This window comes from Indicator indicator, chromosome 1, assembly GCF_027791375.1.
Source record: "Indicator indicator isolate 239-I01 chromosome 1, UM_Iind_1.1, whole genome shotgun sequence".
In the NCBI taxonomy this organism is placed as follows: Eukaryota; Metazoa; Chordata; class Aves; order Piciformes; family Indicatoridae; genus Indicator; species Indicator indicator.
The window spans coordinates 131,393,594-131,413,040 of NC_072010.1; the positions used below are offsets into that span (position 1 = coordinate 131,393,594).

At 50.9% G+C, this 19,447-nt stretch overlaps 1 protein-coding gene across 1 annotated transcript in view; it reads left to right on the forward strand.

Annotated features, from left to right (window-relative positions):
* The window catches only part of LOC128979526 (hydrocephalus-inducing protein homolog), a 44,204-nt gene extending 25,051 nt beyond the window's left edge, over positions 1-19,153 (forward strand). The window contains 10 exon segments of the mRNA XM_054397831.1: positions 10,789-10,928; positions 10,930-11,004; positions 11,140-11,207; positions 12,352-12,593; positions 13,417-13,517; positions 14,865-15,000; positions 16,132-16,296; positions 17,335-17,368; positions 17,371-17,399; positions 18,911-19,153. Of these exon segments, the coding sequence (XP_054253806.1) occupies positions 10,789-10,928; positions 10,930-11,004; positions 11,140-11,207; positions 12,352-12,593; positions 13,417-13,517; positions 14,865-15,000; positions 16,132-16,296; positions 17,335-17,368; positions 17,371-17,399; positions 18,911-19,153 (1,233 nt within the window).
* Positions 19,154-19,447: the final 294 nt, after the last annotated feature.

The window sequence follows — 19,447 nt, forward strand, 5'->3', positions numbered from 1 at the left end:
GCTGGCAATTTTGTTTTAGTGTTCTCAAAATCACTTGGGGAGTATTTTCAACCCACCACAATGTCCCACACATTGTGTGACAGAAATGCTCTTGCTTTTCCCACATATTCAGACCTCATCAAGGGATGCTCTGGGTTGGAGCAGGCTGATATCTCCTGTTCTGTAGGTGGAAAAAGAAGAAATCCTGATTTATTGTTCCTCATTATTTCCATCTCTTCTGCTTGGCTACATTCCTGAAATATCCCAAATTAGCCATAAAACCAAAAGAAAAAATTTGAAAAAACAGAGAAAATGATGCACTGAGACTTGGCTCCTGGGCGGGGGGGTGTTATGTCTTCCTGGTGCCAAATTTGTGAACTGCAGGTCCTAAAGGAATGAACAAGTCTCTGAAAAGTGGAAGGCAGAAGAAAACCCCAAGTTTGTGAAGGCATTGGAGGCCCCACTAAAGGCCAACACTGACAAAGCCATGACAGGAATGAACAGTCCCTGTGATGCTCCCTGGGGGCTCCTGAAGCAAAAGCTTGGATGCACTGGTTGAAGGTGGCCAAGGAAATGAGCTGGGGGCTTTGATGCCTTGTAAGGCCTTGGTGTTTGTTTCTCACCAGGGTGGCCAAGCCCTGATCCCCAGGATCTGATACAGGAGGTCCTGTCCCTCACACATTGCTCAGGGCTCTATCTGGAATCAGTGTGATCAGGAGGGGTGTGTGGGGTGCAGGTGGTTGGTAGATTCTGTTGCTTTAACACAAAGCTGTGGATTTCTGGGGCTTTGGCAATGCCTGTGAGTTCCCCAAACCCATCTGGCTCATGGGCCTCACCTACAACGTCTCTGTTCCAGACATCCTCATATCCTCAGTTTGCCTCCACATTCCAGCACTGCACTGCCCATCCTCCTCTGTACTGCCCTAAAATCAGTGCTTGAGCTTGGAGGAAGTGATATTTGACTATTAACCATCTCTCCTGGGCCTCCCTTTCTTCTACAGCTTTGGCCCATGGGATTCCTCCAAGTAGATCCTTGAAGAAGATGAATTTAGCCCTTCTGCAGTCTGGGGTTGCAATCCTAACTTACTGCCCTGCTTCTTCCTTGTGTTCAACTGAACTCCACCATATCATGGTCACCAGAGCCAAGGCTACTCTCAGCCTTTACATCCCCAACCACTCCATCTTTGTTAATACAAAGCAGCACACCTCCCCTTCTTGGCTCCTCCACCACCTGTGTCAGAAAGTTATCACCAGCACAGTGCAGGAGCCTTCTGGGTTGTGTGTGTCGAGCTGTGTGGCCTCTCCAGCAAATGTCTGGGTGACTGAAGTCCCCCCTAAGCATGTGGTCTTGAGGCTATCTCCAGTTATTTGTACAAGACTCTGTCATCTCCTTCTTCCTGGTCTGGTGGTCTGTTGTAAACACCCACCACAATACCTCCCATTTTAGCCTGCCCCTTGATTCTTAGCTTTAAACTTCCACCAGGATCCTCACCCCCTCTAGGCAGAGCTCAGTGCATTCCAGTTGCTTAGACACACAAAGAGCAACACCACTGCCTCGCCTGCCTGGTCTGTCTCTCTAGACAGTCCACAGCTGTCCATGACAGCATTCCAGTCATGGGAGCTCTCCCAGCATGTCTCAGCAATTGCAATGAGATCATGGCCCTGTGCCTGAACACAGATCTCCAGCCCTGCTGTTTGTTGCACACGCTGCATGCATTAGTATGGATGCAGCTCAGCAGAGCCTGCCACTGCTGTGGGGGGAGAAGCCCCAACTCCTACCTGATCATTCCCAGCCACTTCCATGGCTACTAACCTATCAATAGCCCTAGTGGCTTTGTTGCTACATGGGTCCCTTACCTCAACTGAGATGTCAACAAGCCAGTGCACTGACCCATGAGCACCGGTGTGCCATGTCCAGGCTCCTCTCTGACAGGGTTCATTTCATCCCCATCCCTTTCCCAATCTAGTTTAAAGCTCTTTCTATAGGCCCTGCTAGTTCTTGCCCCAGGATCCTTTTTCCCCTTTGGGACAGGTTAACTCCATCTGTTGCTGTCAGGCCTGGTGTCTTACAGACTAATCCATGGTGAAAGAACCCAAAGTCCTGCCAGTGACACCAGGCTCCAAGCCAAGAATTCATCTGATGGCTCTTCTTGTCAGAGCCTTCATCATTCCCTGCAGTTGGTGGGACACAGCAGAACACTACTTCTGCTCCTGATCCCTTAACCAACTGTCCCAGGACCCTGAAGTCTCTCTTCATTGCCCATGGACCTCTTGGTTTAAGTTCATCACTACTTCCTTGAAGCATTATCAACAGGCAGTAATGTGAGGGCTGAACCAGGGTGGGAAGTTTTCTTTTTACACCCTTGCCCCTTGCCCCGGGGAGGCAGCAGACTTCCCTGAGAAGAAGGTCAGGTCTGCAAACAGGGCCAGCCCTCCCCTTCCCAAGTGAGTCCCCTGTGACAAGGACACAGATTCTGTACTGAGGCAGTGTTGACACAAAGCTGAGTCTGACTTAGTGTTGGTGACTCCACTGAGTTAGGTGATTGTTCATCCTCCTTGGTATTTGATTCTCCCTGCAGAGCAGTGGATCTGTTTTTCAAGGGTAGCTGTGGTGATGTGGCAGGTACTGAGGTGATGCCTTTTGGCCCTGGCAGGAATTTGTCACCACTGTCCCTTATTCTCTAAGAGCCTGAGCAGCAAACTGGAGAGAGGATGAGGAGCCCTCTGCATCCTTAGCTCCCTGTACTGGTTGGAACTCTTTACTCATACTTCCTGACCTTGACAATTCCAGGGATGGGGAAATCCTCTTCTCTGGGCAACCTATTCCAGTGTCCTGTGACCTCTCTTGTGAAATATTTCTTCTTATATCCAATCTGAAATTCCTCTCTTGCAGTTCAAAGCCAATGCCCCTTGTCCTGCCACTACAGGCCTTAGCAAAAGGTCTTTTTCTGCACCTATGACCACCATGCAAACACCTGGGAGCGTGCCCAGACACCTCCCAAGATGGGGTTTGGGGTCCTCAAGCATGTGACCAGCAGACAGAGGCTGAAGGTTGTGGGCAAAGTGGTTTGGAGACTGAAAACATTAGAGGAGCAGCTTTAGGGTTCTTGAGGAGTGGTCTGAGACATGGTGAAGCTTTCCTGCAGAGTGACAAATTGCAAGAGAAAGAAAGAAAGCCACAAAGTGCAGCTGGGGAGGTCCAGACTGGACATGAGGAGAAAGAAATGTGACTGCCAGGGCAGTGCTGTGGGGCAAGACATCACTGTGATGGTTTGAAACTGTCTTTTTAATTTTTCCTTGCAAAGTTCAGAACAGAGAAAGTGAAAGAATGTAAATAAGTCACTATTGGGTGTAAGAAAGCAAAATAACGATTGTTCTAAACACTTCCATTGGATAGATAGAAATGTTTAAGAACTATTACCCAAAACAAAGTAGGCATTCGGCACATTCTGCGTTCGGCAGTGGGGGCAGTTGCTGGGCTGTCTGGCTGTTGTTTCTTCTTCTCTTCTGGCTGAAGATAACACACTGACCTTGGCAGCTAAGTTAACAACTTTCTGCTTAACTAACTGTGCTTCTCTGTCCAGGGGGGTCTGGGGGGGAAGCTCCTGGGAGAGGGAGGCCCCTTTGGGAGGGTCCCCTTGGGGGGAAGCAAAGGGAGATCGGTTGTGCTTTTTTCTGTTGATTGTATATATTTGTGAATGTTGTGAATTTTGTATATTTGTACATATTCATTGCATTTCATTGTAGATTTTAGACTCTGCTTGTAAATACAGCTTTTCGTTTGCTTCCAGACTGAGCTAGCCTGGTTATTGTTGGTGGGGGGGGAATTTCAGCTCACACCGACACACTTTTTATTTTTGGCGCTCCAACTCGGGGCTCGATTGCTTGTTTGATTTATTTCTGCTCAGATTAGGAAGCAAAATGAAGCTGTTTTGGATTTTGAGTAATTTTATTTCCTCTGTTATCAGTGTGATTGTCTACAGATGGGCTGTTTCCTGCATGATAGACAAGATTGTGAGATATGTGGCATATAAGTCATTTCTTTGGGTTAAGAACAAGTTACTGAATGTTGGTGAATTCTGTTGTGGTCTTATTGGGCTAAGAAGCTATGGTAACTCAACTATGGATCTGCTAGCAGACACATATGAGTTTGTTACTCCTCTTACAACTACAGAGGGTCTTTGTAACCAGTGGTACCCTAGATATCTTGTACTAGCCTTAATCTTAATTTTGTTGCTTCTTGGAATAATCATATGGCTACTGATAGCACTGTGTCAAGAAAGACATAAGGCTACTTGCTCTTCCAACTATGCTGTGAATGTGAAAACCAAGCCAGTAAATTTGGTGGCCACTGTAACCAGAAAGCGTAAAGGAGATGCAGATGCTGCAGGAGATGGTGCAGATGGAGATGAGGGTCCTTCTACTCAGGGTCCCTCTGTTAAGAAAGATCCTTCTGATGAGGAAGAGAGGGTTAGCCTTAAAACTCTGGTAGACCTCTTGAGACCCCACATGGATGATGGAGATGTAGGTCAGGATGTAGACCCTAGTAGATTAGCAACTGCTGGTAGTGCCTCTGAACTCAAAGAAATTCAACGGAGGATTAAAATAGGATTATGGGGACAGCGACTTCAGGATGATGATGATGATGAGGATGAGGATGACATACAGTCAGCTAATGCACCCAGACAGGAAATTAGACATGTGAGGAAGGATTACATCAGAGGAGATAATGAGCCAGTCCTGTCTTGGCTAGCCAGGTGTTTTGATATGGAAGCCCCAGCATTGGTGGTAGGCGACAAGTCAGCCTCTCAGTTGGGGATGCTCTCAAAGGATACAGGCATAGACAGGCACCTAGGCAAGCGCATTGGTAAAGTTTCTCTGTGGGCACGCCTCCTACTGGCAGTCTCGATGAGGTACCCCAGCAGAGATGATTTACCATGGAACCCTAAGCCTTGGACCACAATAGCTGAGGGAATCAAGCGTCTGAGAGAGTTTGCTGTGAGAGAAGTAATGTATGGAGATCATAAGACTCTGAATCCTGATGAAATTCCTGTGGAAACAGGCCTTGCCAAAAAGCTCATTAAGCTTGCTCCTCCTAATTATGCTACTATTCTGGCAAGCAGGATTGTGGCAAGAAATTATGGTGGAGCACCTCCCACTGTTGGCCATTTCACTGACCAAATGAGGCAATTGGAGGATAGTCTTGCACGTACTTCTTTGGTTTCAGCCATTGAGGCTCTGTCTGGAAAGATGGAGAATTGCATGAAAGAGCTGAAGGAGGAACTTAAAACCTCCATATCCAACTTGATGAAGGGGATGATTCTGATTCCTCTTCCTCCAGATGGATACAAGTTTCAGCTGTTAGGAACAGACGTGCTCCAAGGAGGCCATTCCAGAATAGGTCAAACCAAAACAGACAGCAGAGGCAATCACGTGGCAGTATCTGGATAACTCTGCGTGATCAGTTTGGTGAGAACATGAACAGATGGGATGGTCAACCAACTTCTGATCTTTTCAAGAGGTTACGGGAGCTGCAGAGGGGCAGATCCCGAGGTAGCAATACCAGGAGGGTAGCTGTCGCTTCCTCAGTTTCCCAGAACAACTCTGATAGCTCCAACAGTGATCCTAATTGTGGTGCTGGACGTTGTGCCAGCTGTACATGTGGATGTAATCCCCACCATTAGGGGTGCCCTGCCTTCCGCCAGGGGGAGGTAAGGGATAATGGAGATAACAGAATCTATTGGGATGTGTACATCCAGTGGCCTGGCACTTCAAAATTTCAGAAGTACAGGGCCTTGGTTGACACAGGAGCTCAGTGCACCATAATACCATCAAATTATCAAGGGGGAGAATCTATAACTATTCAGGGAGTCACTGGTGGATCTCAAGAGTTGTTTAAGATAGAGGTTGATATAAGTTTAACTGGGAAGCAGTGGAAGAAACATACTATAGTAACAGGTCCTAATGCACCTTGTATTTTGGGAATTGACTTTCTGAGAGAAGGGCGTTTTAAAGACCCTAAGGGTTACAAATGGGCTTTTGGAATAGCAACTGTAGAAATTGATGGAGGAAAATTGAAGTTGTCCATTAGACCTGAGCTTTCAGATGAATCTGCAGTTGTGGGACAACATGAGATAGAGGATGTAAAGCTGCCGGTTGCTTCTCAAACTGTGCATCACAGACAATACAGAACCAACCGTGACTCGTTGGTGCCCATTCAAAACTTGATTCGTCAGTTGGAGAGTCAGAAGGTCATCAGCAAAACTCATTCACCTTTCAACAGTCCAATCTGGCCTGTGCGAAAGCAGAATGGAGAGTGGCGTCTGACAGTTGATTTCTGTGCCTTGAATGAAGTAACTCCACCCATGAGTGCAGCTGTACCAGACATGATGGAACTCCAATATGAGCTGGAATCCAAGCAGGCCAAATGGTATGCTACCATAGACATTGCTAATGCTTTCTTCTCTATTCCCATAGCAGAGGAATGCAGGCCTCAGTTTGCTTTCACCTGGAGAGGCATTCAGTACACATTCAATCGTTTGCCCCAGGGGTGGATTCACAGTTCAACCATCTGCCATGCAGTGATCCATGATGCTTTGGAGAAAGGTGGAGCTCCAGAACACATTCAGTTCATCGATGACATCATCGTCTGGGGTGAGACTGCTGAAGAAGTCTTCGAGAAAGGTAACAAAATCATTGACATTCTCTTGCAAGCTGGTTTCGCTATCAAGCGAGACAAGGTGAAAGGACCTGCCAGAGAAATCCAGTTTCTGGGAGTGCGGTGGCAAGACGGTCGCCGTCACATCGCAATGGATGTGATAAACAGAGTCTCCACCATGGCAAATCCCATCAACAAGAAAGAAACTCTGCGTTTCTTAGGCATAGTGGGATTTTGGAGACTGCACATTCCTGGATACAGTCAGATTGTGAAACCTCTCTATGATGTGACTCGAAAGAGAAACAGTTTCCAATGGGGTCCTGAGCAACAAGCAGCCTTTGACCAGATCAAGCGAGAGGTAGTCCAAGCGATGGGTCTGGGACCTGTCCGAACTGGTCCAGACATTAAGAACATTCTGTACACAGCAGCGAGTGACAATGGTCCAACCTGGTGCTTATGGCAAAGAGCTCCAGGGGAGACACGAGGACGTCCTCTTGGTTTCTGGGGTCGTGGCTACAGAGGCTCAGAGGCAAACTACACTCCAACAGAGAAAGAGATTTTAGCTGCTTATGAAGGAGTGAAAGCTGCTTCTGAAGTGATTGGAACTGAGTCACAACTTCTTCTAGCTCCTAGATTGCCAGTTCTGAATTGGATGTTCAAAGGTAAAGGTTCTTCACTACATCATGCAACAGATGCTACCTGGTCTAAGTGGATGGCTCTGATAACACAGCGAGCTCGAATGGGAAATCTCGAAAGGCCTGGTTTGGTGGACGTGATCACAAATTGGCCAGAAGGCACAAGCTGTGCAAAACCTCCAGAGGAGAGAGTAACTCGTGTTGAGGAAGCTCCTCCTTACAGTGATCTGTCTGATGATGAAAAGAGATATGCTTTGTTCACAGACGGTTCTTGTCGTCTTGTTAGGAACAAGCGGAGATGGAAATCTGCAGTGTGGAGCCCAACGCGCAGAGTTGCAGAAGCGAGAGATGGAGAAGGAGAATCCAGTCAATTTGCAGAGGTAAAAGCTGTCCAGCTAGCTCTTAACATAGCTGAACGTGAGAGATGGCCAAAGCTTTATCTCTACACCGACTCGTGGATGGTAGCCAATGCCTTGTGGGGTTGGCTGAAAAACTGGAAGAAGAATGGCTGGCAGAGGAAAGGAAAGCCAATCTGGGCTGCAGATCTGTGGCAAGACATTGCTGCTCGCATTGAGAGAATCCCAGTGAAAGTGAGACACATCGATGCTCACATTCCTAAGAGCAAAGCTACTGAGGAACAACACCACAACCATCAGGCAGATCTAGCTGCAAGAGTTTCCCAGGTGGACACAAACTCTGATCCTGATCCTGATCTTGACTGGAAACACCGAGGTGAGCTGTTCTTAGCTCGGTGGGCCCATGACTCGTCAGGACATCAAGGCAGAGATGCAACCTACCGATGGGCTCGTGACAGATCCATTGACATTTCCATGGATGCTATCACACAAGTCATCCATGACTGTGACATTTGTGCTGCTATTAAGCAGGCAAAGCGGATCAAGCCCTTGTGGTATGGTGACCGATGGTCCAAGTACAAGTATGGTGAAGCCTGGCAGATTGACTACATCACTCTACCTCGTTCTCCATCTGGTAAGCAGTATGTGCTGACTATGGTAGAGGCAAGCACTGGATGGCTGGAAACTTATCCAGTTCCTCATGCAACTGCACGTAACACCATTCTTGGTCTGGAGAGACAAATCCTGTGGAGACACGGAACTCCAGAGAGGATTGAGTCGGACAATGGAACTCATTTCAAGAACAATCTTGTAAAAAACTGGGCCAAAGAGCACGGCATCGAGTGGATATTCCACATTCCCTACTATGCACCAGCTGCAGGGAAGATCGAACGCTACAACGGTTTGCTGAAAACCACTCTCAAAGCCATGGGGGGTGGATCTTTGAAAAACTGGGAGAAACATTTAGCACAAGCAACCTGGTTGGTGAATAGCAGAGGTTCAGTGAATCGAGCTGGACCTGCCCAATCAGATTTGTTGCGAAAGGAGGAAGGTGATAGAGTTCCTGTTATCAGAGAAAAGAATCTGTTAGGCAAAACTGTTTGGGTATTTTCTCCTTCAGGAGAGGCCAAACCTGTCCGAGGGGTGGTTTCTGCTGAAGGTCCTGGTCACACCTATTGGGTGATGCAAGAAAATGGTGAAATTCAGTGTATTCCACAAAGAAATCTAACTTTGGCTGAGAGAGGTTAAATTCAGAGTGTTGCGCAGATACAGCATCGCGCCCAAGAGGAGAGTTCATGAGATCTACGGTGCACGAACCCTGAGAGCCCTGAGTCACCTGAGAGTCCCTGTTCCTTTCTTCGCTCCATCTGCGAGGAAACAAGCTGTTTGCTGTTTTTCCTGTGATTTGACTCTTTTGAATCATCTACATCTGAAATAGCCGGAATGGACTATGGTCTTTATTCACCTATTGTTGTAGATATTATTTTAGATTAGATAAATGATAGTAGCAGCCAATGGAATTGTTTAGAAGGGGTGGACTGTGATGGTTTGAAACTGTCTTTTTAATTTTTCCTTGCAAAGTTCAAAACAGAGAAAGTGAAAGAATGTAAATAAGTCACTATTGGGTGTAAGAAAGCAAAATAACGATTGTTCTAAACACTTCCATTGGATAGATAGAAATGTTTAAGAACTATTACCCAAAACAAAGTAGGCATTCTGCACATTCTGCGTTCGGCAGTGGGGGCAGTTGCTGGGCTGTCTGGCTGCTGTTTCTTCTTCTCTTCTGGCTGAAGATAACACACTGACCTTGGCAGCTAAGTTAACAACTTTCTGCTTAACTAACTGTGCTTCTCTGTCCAGGGGGGTCTGGGGGGGAAGCTCCTGGGAGAGGAGGCCCCTTTGGGAGGGCCCCTTGGGGGGAAGCAAAGGGAGATCGATTGTGCTTTTTCTGTTGATTGTATATATTTGTGAATGTTGTGAATTTTGTATATTTGTACATATTCATTGCATTTCATTGTAGATTTTAGACTCTGCTTGTAAATACAGCTTTTCATTTGCTTCCAGACTGGGCTAGCCTGGTTATTGTCGGTGGGGGGGAATTTCAGCTCACACCAACACAATATGTAAAAAATTACTTTTTTTCCTTTCCCTTTTGTGAAAAAAGAAAAAAAAAATTTACTCCTCCTACTTCCAAACCGACTTCAGAATATTTCTTTCACATTTTTTTTTTCCTTTTCCCCTACCCTTTTTTTTTCCCTTTCTTCTCTCTCTCCACCCTGCCAAGGAAAAAGGGAGAGGGGCAGGGGGAGGAATTTATATCTATTATCATTTGAGCTCCTAAACTCAAAGCTCAAACTACCACAGATTCATTCGAGGAGGTTCTGGCTACTTTGCATAAAACCCCCAAAGGCTGAACTTCCCTTTGGCTCCTGCCAAGCAGAGGCAGCATCTTCTGCCTTTTCCAGCTGTGAGGTTGTGCTGGTTTGAGCTTTACCTGGAGTCCACAAGCCCAAATGGAAAGAGATTTAGATTTCCTCCCCCTCTCTCTTTCCTGGTAATGTAAAGCAAATTAGGCAGGAGAAAGGAGAGGTAAGATCACAGAAAAAAAAAATGATCTGGAATCAGTTTGGAAGTAAAAAAAGGTAATTTAAAAACAATAGCTATGTGTAGCAGTAACAGGGAAGGTTACAAAGGCATAGGGTGAAGGGTAAATAGAAAAATATACAAAACCAGGCCCAGCTGGCATTGGATTCCCTTGATGCAAATGCATTCAGTTCTTTAGAGAGTTTGGCTGCAGCATGGAGGAGCACGTGGGGGGTGCAGGAAGCAGGAGCAGTGAGGGCCCTTCTGTCAAGCAGCGATGTGCAGGGGAAAGAGAGGACAGTAAAAGATGTCTGCCCTTTTTAGAGGCTTGCTGGACAGGAAGGGGAAGTGGAATAGACCACCTCTGAGTCAGGGGACCTTTCCTCCTGGCAGGGGGAAAACCAAGTCTCTCTCTGCCCACCTGGATGGAGTTTCTTTTGTCCACCTTGGGGCTGGGTTCTTTTCAGTCCCCATCAAGGAGGGGTGTAACCTGGCACAGAGGTTTTTGATCAGGGCACAAATCAGCCTCCTGTAAGGAAGGAAGCTTCCTCACCTGTTTCCATTTCATGTCTTGCAGGTGATCCTGCACAACAAAGGAGCCATCGATGCTTGCTTCAGCTTGGTCTCTCCAACTCCAACTCTGGGCTCCTGCTTCACCTTTTCCCCCTGTCAGGGCCTCATTTTGCCGGATGAGTTCCAAGTCATCCAGATCTGCTTCTGTCCCGGGACACTTCACAGAAGAATTCCGGTTCAGTGTGGAAGGATCCCCTGAGCCTGTGACCTTGACTGTCAGGTGAGAGGTTGATTGAAGCCCAGTGTGCTTTGAGAGCAGCTTTGCTCTGTGCCTGCAGCAATGCAAGCTGCAGGCTCTGTAGTGCTCTGCAGCCAAGCCAACCCCACCCCACCCCTCCTCTGCTGTTCCTCACAGGGGCTGTGTCACTGGACCCACTTTTCACTTCGATGTCCCTTGCCTCTGGTTCGGGGATGTCTCCTTCGGTGAGTGCGGCCTGGGCTTGGAGCACAGCTTGAGGGCTCTGTGCAGCACCAGAATGGAGCCTCAGAGCCTCCAGCACTCGTGGCCCTCCAGAGCAGCCTTCAGGATGTTAAAGCAGGGCTTCAGGTTGCTTGGGCAATGGTTTGCTATCATGAGATCAAAGAGGCCCAAAGGACTAGCAAACCAGTGTCTTGTGGTGTCCCTCATGGTCTGGTTAGCCCCAGGCTCCCAGTCCTTGGCAGCAGGATGTCTGTGGTAATCCCAGGAGGGCCCAGGGGATGGGACTGCAGGAGAAGGGAGTTGAAGCTATGGACTAGCCCATAGCTGCTGTGGGTAAATGTTGCCAGGCTTGGACACCATTTCCCCACCTGACCTGCAATGTAGATCTTCATTAGTGCTGTGAGGGCCACTTGTTGTCACCTCCTGGGTAATGTGGCCAAGGAATAGCTCTCCCTCAGGCACTGGTGTCCTCAGAGACCTGGGCTCCTTCTCCTTGCCCAGCAGAAGCCCAGCTCTGCTTGCTGACTGAGCACTGAAATGCAGATTCTTGTTCTTCAGCTCAGTGTCACAGAAGGCTTTTTGCTGAGGGGATCTCTAGTTTGTGTGGGAAACCAGTTCTGGGTGGATTGAAGAGCTATGATCAGCCTGGTCAGGATGCCTCTCTGTTTTCATCCTGCTGATGGACTTGCTAAGAGAGCTGCTGGCCTTTGCTGAGCTGCATCCTCCCCTCCCTCCATCCCTGCTCTGTCTCTTGGTTTCCTTGTGAACAGACAAACCAAGAGGAATCCCAGCAGGCAGAACCATGGTATCCAAGAGGAGAAGTGGCCTCCTCAGCTGATGAGATGGATAAGGCCTTTGCAACTGAAGGCTCCTGTTGCTTCCTGTGCCCTGCTGGCCACACTCTTCTGAATGCACCCTTGGCCTTCTTGGCCATGAGGGCACATTGCTGCCTCATGGGGAACTTGTAGTCCCCCAGCAGTGCCAGGTCCTTCTGTGCAGAGCTGCCCCTGGCTTGGCTTCCCCAGCAGGTGTAGCTCAGACTGAAGAGAGCCAAAGCCCAAGTGCAGCTTGATCATCCCAGGATATTCCCAGCAGGAGTCACAGGAGCCGTGGTGCAGAGGTGCAGAGCTGTGTCCTTTCTCCTAGGCTTTCCTCACAGCCTGTCCTGTCGCCTCACCAACACCTCCTTGGTGCCCATGGCCTTCACCCTCCGCGTGCCCGGGGACGGTGTGGCAGAGCCCAGCGTGCCCAGTGCTGTCCAGGTGCTGGACAACTCTCGCCCCTCCTGGAAGAAGAGAGCCAAGAGGCGCCTCAGGCCCTGCGAGTTCACCATCAGCCCTTGCAGAGGCACCATCCCCATCCGTGCCCTGAGCTTCGTGGACATCCAGGTAGGGAGCAGTGGGGCCAGAGGGGTTTCAGCAGCCGGAGCTGAAGCTTCCCTGCTCTGGGAGAGGGCTTCAGTGGTGCTGGCTTTGAGGGTGAGGCAGGGAGGATCCCTGCAGCAGTGCTGGGCTGTTGTTAGCTGTGCTGCTCTGGGACTTTCCTGAAGGAGCAGCTTTTGGATTCTGCAGTCAGAAGCTGCAGCTCTTGCCCCACAGGCTCAAGGACAGAAGGCACTGCTCGTGTTTTCAGAGCTGCTTAGGGCTATTCCTGTGACTGCAGATGGGCAGAGGAAGGCTGAGGACAGCAGGTGGCCGTTCCAAGGAGAGATGTTGCTGTAGGAAGCAGTTGGCTTCTCTCCCTGCTCTTGTTTCTCCTGTCCTGTGGGCAGAATGAGTTGGATTCACTGCAGTGATCTCCGCTGGACTGCAAAAACTCTGGTGGCTGTAGGCTGAGCAGATTCTGCTGGGCCAAGCTTCTGCATCAGCTTCCTACTGCAAAGCTGAAGTGGTTCTGCTGAAGTCAGCAGCTTTCCCCTGCATTTCTGCTGTTGCAGTGGAGATCAAAGCCTGGTCCCTTAACTGTCATGCAGTGCTGAGTAGAAGATGGCTGTGCTGGTGCATGCATTCGTCTCGCACATGGCCTGGGAACTGCCAAAGGCATTTCTCAAAGTAGCTCTTGCCAGCAGCCTTTTGGTGCTCCCAGAGCCTGTGCTCTGCATGTGGAGCAGCAGAACTAGGACAAAGACCTCCCTTGCTTCCCCTGGCATGGGAATGGAAGGACAGCAGCTGTGGGAGTGCTGAAGTGTTAGGTGCTTTGCTCTCCCCTCAGGTCACCCTCTGTTCCAACACCGTGGGCACCTACGAGCTGGCACTGGTGGTGGATGTGGATGGTGTGGGCCAGGAGCTGTTGTCACTGCCCCTCATAGCCAGGTACCAGCACTTTCCTTGCAGCCCTTCCTTGTGCAAATGTGGCAGTTTAGGCTGGGTGCCCCCTGCCACTGCCGCATGAGATACACCTCTGGTGTCCTGGGTGCCCACCCACAGGGGTGGACACAGGAAACGACGTATTTCTACCCATAAGTCCTGCACCCTATAAGGCCATCTGCAAAGTCATTCTCTTCTCTCTTTCTTCCCTCTCTGCTCCCCTGGGAGATGTCCTCTCTTATCGGGTAATGCCGGGGGAGTATCCTCAAGGCCTCTTAGGCCTGTCTAGGCCTAATGCCAGGAGGAGAATGGAGGGGGGGCAGTCTCAGACCTGGCCAGCCTCAGACTTGCCTAGCAGCGGGAGGGGGAAGAAAGAGCCCTGGGGGGTTTGGGCTTACCCTCAGGTGGGAAGAAGGGAAGGATTGGGAAGCTTTGGGAATTCTGTGAGGGGTTCTGTACGTTTTGGGATACTCTTTGCCACTATGCTTTGTAGTTTGTAGTTCTCTGTAGCTTCACCAATTGCTTTTCCATTTAAACTTTCCATCACTCTCCAATCCGTTTGTGTGAGTCTCATTCTTTTGTCCCTTTCGGGGCAAGAGACGATCTGTCTGGCCCCAAACCAGCACAGCAACCCTCTCCTTGTGCATCCAGCCCCTTGCACGTGGTTTGCTGGCTCCAGCACCACAGGAGGAGCCTTGCTTCTTGAGCTGGTTCTGCCCAGCCAGAGATGGGAAGAGCAGGGTTTGAAAGCACTTGTCTTGAGGAGCATCTGCCTAGAATGGACAGGCCTGGCCATGAGCCTTTTCCTAAAGGGCACAGCAATTCTATTAATGATTAGCACTGACCCTCCCCTGGCACAGCTTGGGGCCATTTCTCTTGTGCTATCACTTGTTCCCTGGGAGAAGAGCCCAATCCCCACCTGGCTTCAGCCTCTTTTCAGGAACTTGTGGAGAGCGTGAAGGGCTCTGCTCTGCCTCCTTTTCTCCAGGCTAAACAACCCCAGTTGCTCCCAGCAGCTCTGCTCCTCACCAGCCCTGTTCTCCAGACCCTTCCCCAGCTTTATTGCCCTTCTCTGGACCCACTCCAGTACTTCAATGGCCTTCTTGGAGCGAGAAGCCCAAAACTGATGCCAGGATTTGAAGGTGTGGCCTCAGCAGTGCTGAGTCCAGGGGGACAATTCCTGCCCTGGTCCTGCTGGCCACACGATTGCTGATCCAGGCCAGGATGCTGGTGGCGCTTTGCAGCCACTCTGCCCCAAGCAGAGGTGTTCTGCTCCCTTCCACACCGTGTGAGGAGTCAAGAAACCTCTCCTCTGCCAACGACTCCAGTCCCTTTGGCCATCTCTCTGCCCAGGTGTGTGGTTCCTCATCTGCGAGTGCTCAACCCCGTGGTGACCTTTGGCCGCTGCTACCTGCAGTTCCCTGCCCGGAAGATGCTGACCCTGGTGAACAACAGCGACCTGCCAGGCTGCTACGGGCTTCTGCCTCAGGTTGGCATCGCAGCCACCTCCTGCCCTCAGGTGTCAGCCAGGGCTTTGGTTGGGAGAAGAGGGCTTTGGATGAGACCTTGATGGTTTCCAGGCCATCCTAAAGGTTTGCTGAGAACAGGAACCCACCCAAATGTAACCTTAGGAAGCCGGTCAATGGGAACCTTCCTGAGGATCCACCTGAGGCAGCAATTTCAGCTCTTTGGGAAGCAGTTTCTGTTCTGGGTTTTGGGGTGCTGTCATGCAGGAGAACTCAGAGGGTGGTGAAAAGCTGCTCTGCCAGCCCAAGCATGGCTGTTTGTGAATGCAGAAGCTTTGGGACCCCCTGAGGATGCTGAGGCCATCCAAGGCTTGCTTCTCATTCTGTGCCTTCCTGCCAGGGATTTCAAACTCTTTGAGTTGCTGCTGTGGACATGTTAAGGAGTTGAAATTTTTCTACGAGGTCCCTCTCCAGTAGTGTTGGATGGCCAGGATCAATCCAGGCTGGAGAGCAGCCCTATGGAGAAGGACTTGAGGGTACTGGGGGGTGCAAAGCTGGTCACGAGCTGGCATTGTGCACTGCCAGCCCAGAGGCAGCTGTGTCCAGGCAGGAGGTTCAGCCCTTCTGCTGTGCTTTGCTGAGACAGTGCTGGGGCAGCTCTGGAGTCCTCAGCACAGGCAGGGACCTGTTGGAATGGGGGTGGAGGAGGCCACAGCAATGCTGGAGGACTGGAAGCCCTCTGCTGTGAGGCCAGGCTGTGAGAGCTGGGCTTGTTCAGCTGGAGAGGAGAAGGCTCCAGGGAGAGCTTCTGGTGGCCTTTCAGTGCTTAAAGCACTGAACAGATTTTGAGCAGGGCCTGTTGTGACAGGATAAGAGGTGATGGTTTGAACTAAAAGGGGGAGCTTTAGACTGGATAAGAGGAAGAATTTTTTTTTTTTTTTTTTTTTTTACACTGAGGGTGGTAAGACCCTGCCCAGGTTGCCCAGAGAGGTGAGAGCTGCCCCGTCCCTGGAAGCATTCCAGGCCAGGCTGTCTGGGGCTCTGAGCTGCCTGCTCTAGTTGCAGATGTTCCTGCTCAGTGCAGGGGGCTTGGACTGGATGAGCTTGAAAGGTCCTTTCCAGCCCATCCCATGCTGTGCTTCTGCCCCTTCCAGGAGCACCAGGAGGATGCTGCTGTGCTGTACTCCAGCCCCGTGCCCTGTGGGATCATTCAGCCTCACAGCTCCGTGGAGGTGCCCCTGAGCCTGGAGGCACAGGTGACAGGGGAGCAGTACACTCCTGCCCGGGTGGCTGTGTTTGGGCGTGCAAGGCGACCACTGGTGAGTGCTGGAGGTGTCTGCTCTGTGCCACACGGCTTGGTGGAGCCTGAAGCATAGAGGGCTTCTTGCAGGGCAAAGGGAGCTTGTACCATAGGGATGCCAGGCACTGGGTGATGGTGAGAGGAGAGGCAGGGTGGTGTCCTCTTGGATGGTGATCAGTGTGACACAGCATTGCACTGGGGACATGGCGGATGGGGTAACGAGCCAACAGTGTCCCTGGCTCTCGTCCTCTGCTGTTAGGAGAGGAAGAGCAGCAGCTGCTTCCTTGGTGCTCTTGGGGAAGAGCACACAGGGACAGCCCAGAGTGCTGCTGAAGCAAAGGCTGGGTTTGGAATGAGGTGAGAAGGTGCTGCAGCAAAGGGATCCACATTCCACATCCAGTGCTCTTTGTTGCTTCTGCAAGAACACTACTTTTGGTCAAGAGAGGAAAATGCTGCTGGAATGCTGTCATCAATTCTGTTCTTCAGGTCGTGCCAGGATTACCCTAGAGCACAAAGCAGAGCACCGACTTCCATGATCTCTCCTCTGCAGAGCCAGCTCGGCTGCCAGCCTGGGCTGCTTTTCAAGGGGTAGCTTTGGGATTGTTCAAGAGTTGCTGCCCAAGCCTGGCTGTGCAGCAGCAGAAGTCAGGGAGGGTGGTTTGGGGCAAGCCTGAGCAGCATCAGGGCTGGGAGCAGGCACAGGGCAGAGGAAGGAGAGCTGCTGGTGGGACTGCAGGCTGGGCAGACGGGTTGCTTTCCCCCTGACAAACAGGAGCTTGTGGCTTTCGGCTGGGGTCCCTCCAGAGGCCCCACTTACTGCAGGCCTTCTGGTTCAGCCTTACAACACTGCAAACTTCCAGCAGGCAGAGCTCACCCCCTGTCCAGGAGCAGCCTCAGAGCTGTCTAACCTTTGTCAGGTTTCCCTAGTGTGGTTTTTTATTTTTCTCTCTCCTCCCTTCTTGTGGAGCAAGGAAATCTATTTGGTGAGCATTGGAGGAAGGCCCAGTTGTCTCCGTGCAGCCCAGCTAGATAATTTTGGCAGCATCCAAGTTTTCAGGAGGCCTCACGGAGTCTGCACCTCTGCAATCAGACCCGATCCCTGCAGCCTTCCACGCAGATGTGGTGAGTATTGGAAAGGGTTCCATGAAATATGGCTGCTTTGTGGCCACCTGGGGCTCAGTTTTTCTCTGGAGCCTTTCCACCTGGCTGCCTGAGAGCAAGGCAAAGCAGATGTTCCATCAGAAGGTGGCCAGAGGAGCCTGGCACTGGGGGCAGGTTCAGCTGGGGCAGCCCTCAGGGGAGCAGAGCTTGTGTACGTGGTTGAGCAACAGCGAACCTGGATCATGTCTCCAAGTTCTCCCTTTCCTTCATGGAAGGTCTCTGAGTGTGAGAGTCATGGTTTTGGAGCTCTGAGATCACAGAATGCCTTTGGTTGGAAAAGACCTTTCAGATCATCCAGTCCAACCCTTAACCCAGCACTGCCAGGTCACCACCAAACCATGGCCCTCAGCACCACAGCTCCAAGGCTTTGAAATCCCTCCAGGGATGGGGCCCCTGCCCCTGCCTTGGGCAGCCTGGGCCAGGCCTTGACAGCCCTTAAGGGGAAGAAATTGTTCCTCATGTCCAACCTAAACCTCCCCTGGAGCAACTTGAGGCCATTTCCTCTTGTCCTATTGCTTGTTACCTGGGAGGAGAGACTGAACCCCAGCTGGCTCCAGCCTCTTTTCAGGGAGTTGTAGAGACCCAGAAGGTCTCCCCTCAGCCTCCTTTTCTCCAGGTGGAACAATCCCAGGTCCCTCAGCTTTGAGCTGAGGACAGGGGTTTTAGTGACCTGCTCTAATCGAAGATGTCCCTGCCCATGTCAGGGGGTTGGAACTAGATGATCTTGAAGATCCCTTCCAAGCCAAACCGTTCTGTGATTCTCTGATCTTCTCACTGGGATCTGCTGGAGAAAAGTCAACTTCTTGCAGCTTTCAGTACTTGAAGGAGCCTCTAAGAAAGCTGGGGACAGACTTTTGACTAGGAGCTGTAGTGCCAGGACAAGAGGGATGGTTTGAAACTAATAGAGGGAGGTTTATAGCAGATGTCCTGTGAGAGCTCAGTGCTGCCAGGCTGGAAACTCCAGCTGACTTCCCCTGGATCCTGCCTGTGCTTGGCTCATGTCCAGCCTGCCAGCACATTGCTGCTTTCTGTTGAAAAGGGAAAAACCTCTCCTAGAATGCTGCAGAGTTTGGGGTGAGCAGGGCCTCTTGGCCCAAGCACAGCCCTGAAGTGTGGAGCATGTCCCACTGACACCATGCTGGACACTTGAGAGCTGCAGATCTGCATGCCAGTGTGTTTCCTGCTGGGCAGGGAGCACTCACTCCAAGGAGACTGGAGGAGGAAACAACCTTCTCTTGAGGAGGAGTGACCCTTGGGTTGGGTGATGTGGTGGGTAATGAGGGGAGTCTGTGAGAGGAGTGGCACAGAGGGTGTGTAAGCTCCTGCAGAGGTGCTGTTTGCAGCCCCCCCAGCTCAGCTGTAGGCAGACAAAGCCTTTCTGGTTTGTTCCCCTCACATCCTTGCTCCTTCAGCCCACAAGAGCCCAAGGGCTGTGGTTTCCAGCCTCAGCTGGTGTTTGCCTTGTCTTCCAGTCTGGCAGAGGCTCGTGCTGGAGGATCGAACCCAGCCAAGGAGTGATTCCCCCCGAGAGCGAGGTGTCAGTGTCTGTCATAGCAAACCTGGCTGACACTGAGCAGTTCCAGGCCGAGGTGCAGCTGCTGGTGGAGCACAGCCGTGGCTACGTCATCCCCGTGCAGGCCGTCGGCGTCGGCACCACCATCGTCACCGACAGACCCTTGGCTCCGGCGCTCAAGCTGGGCACTGGCTTCAGGTAGGCTGTGCCTCAGCTCCTGCTGCTGCCAGGGGCTCAGCCAGGAGAGGTTTCTGCAGTGCTCAGGCTCCTGGCTCTTCCAGGGCAGCCACAAGGATTCTTCATGCTGAAGCCCAGCAGGAGCAGGGCAGGGATTGTGGCCCTGTGCTGAGGACCGGTGAGGATACAACTTGAACCCTGGGGTCAGGTTTGGGCCCCTCACTCCAAGAAGGGCATTGAGGTGCTGGAGTGTGTCCAGAGAAGGGCAACCAAACTGGTGAAGGGTCTGGAGAGCAGGGCTGCTGAGGGAGCTGGGGGT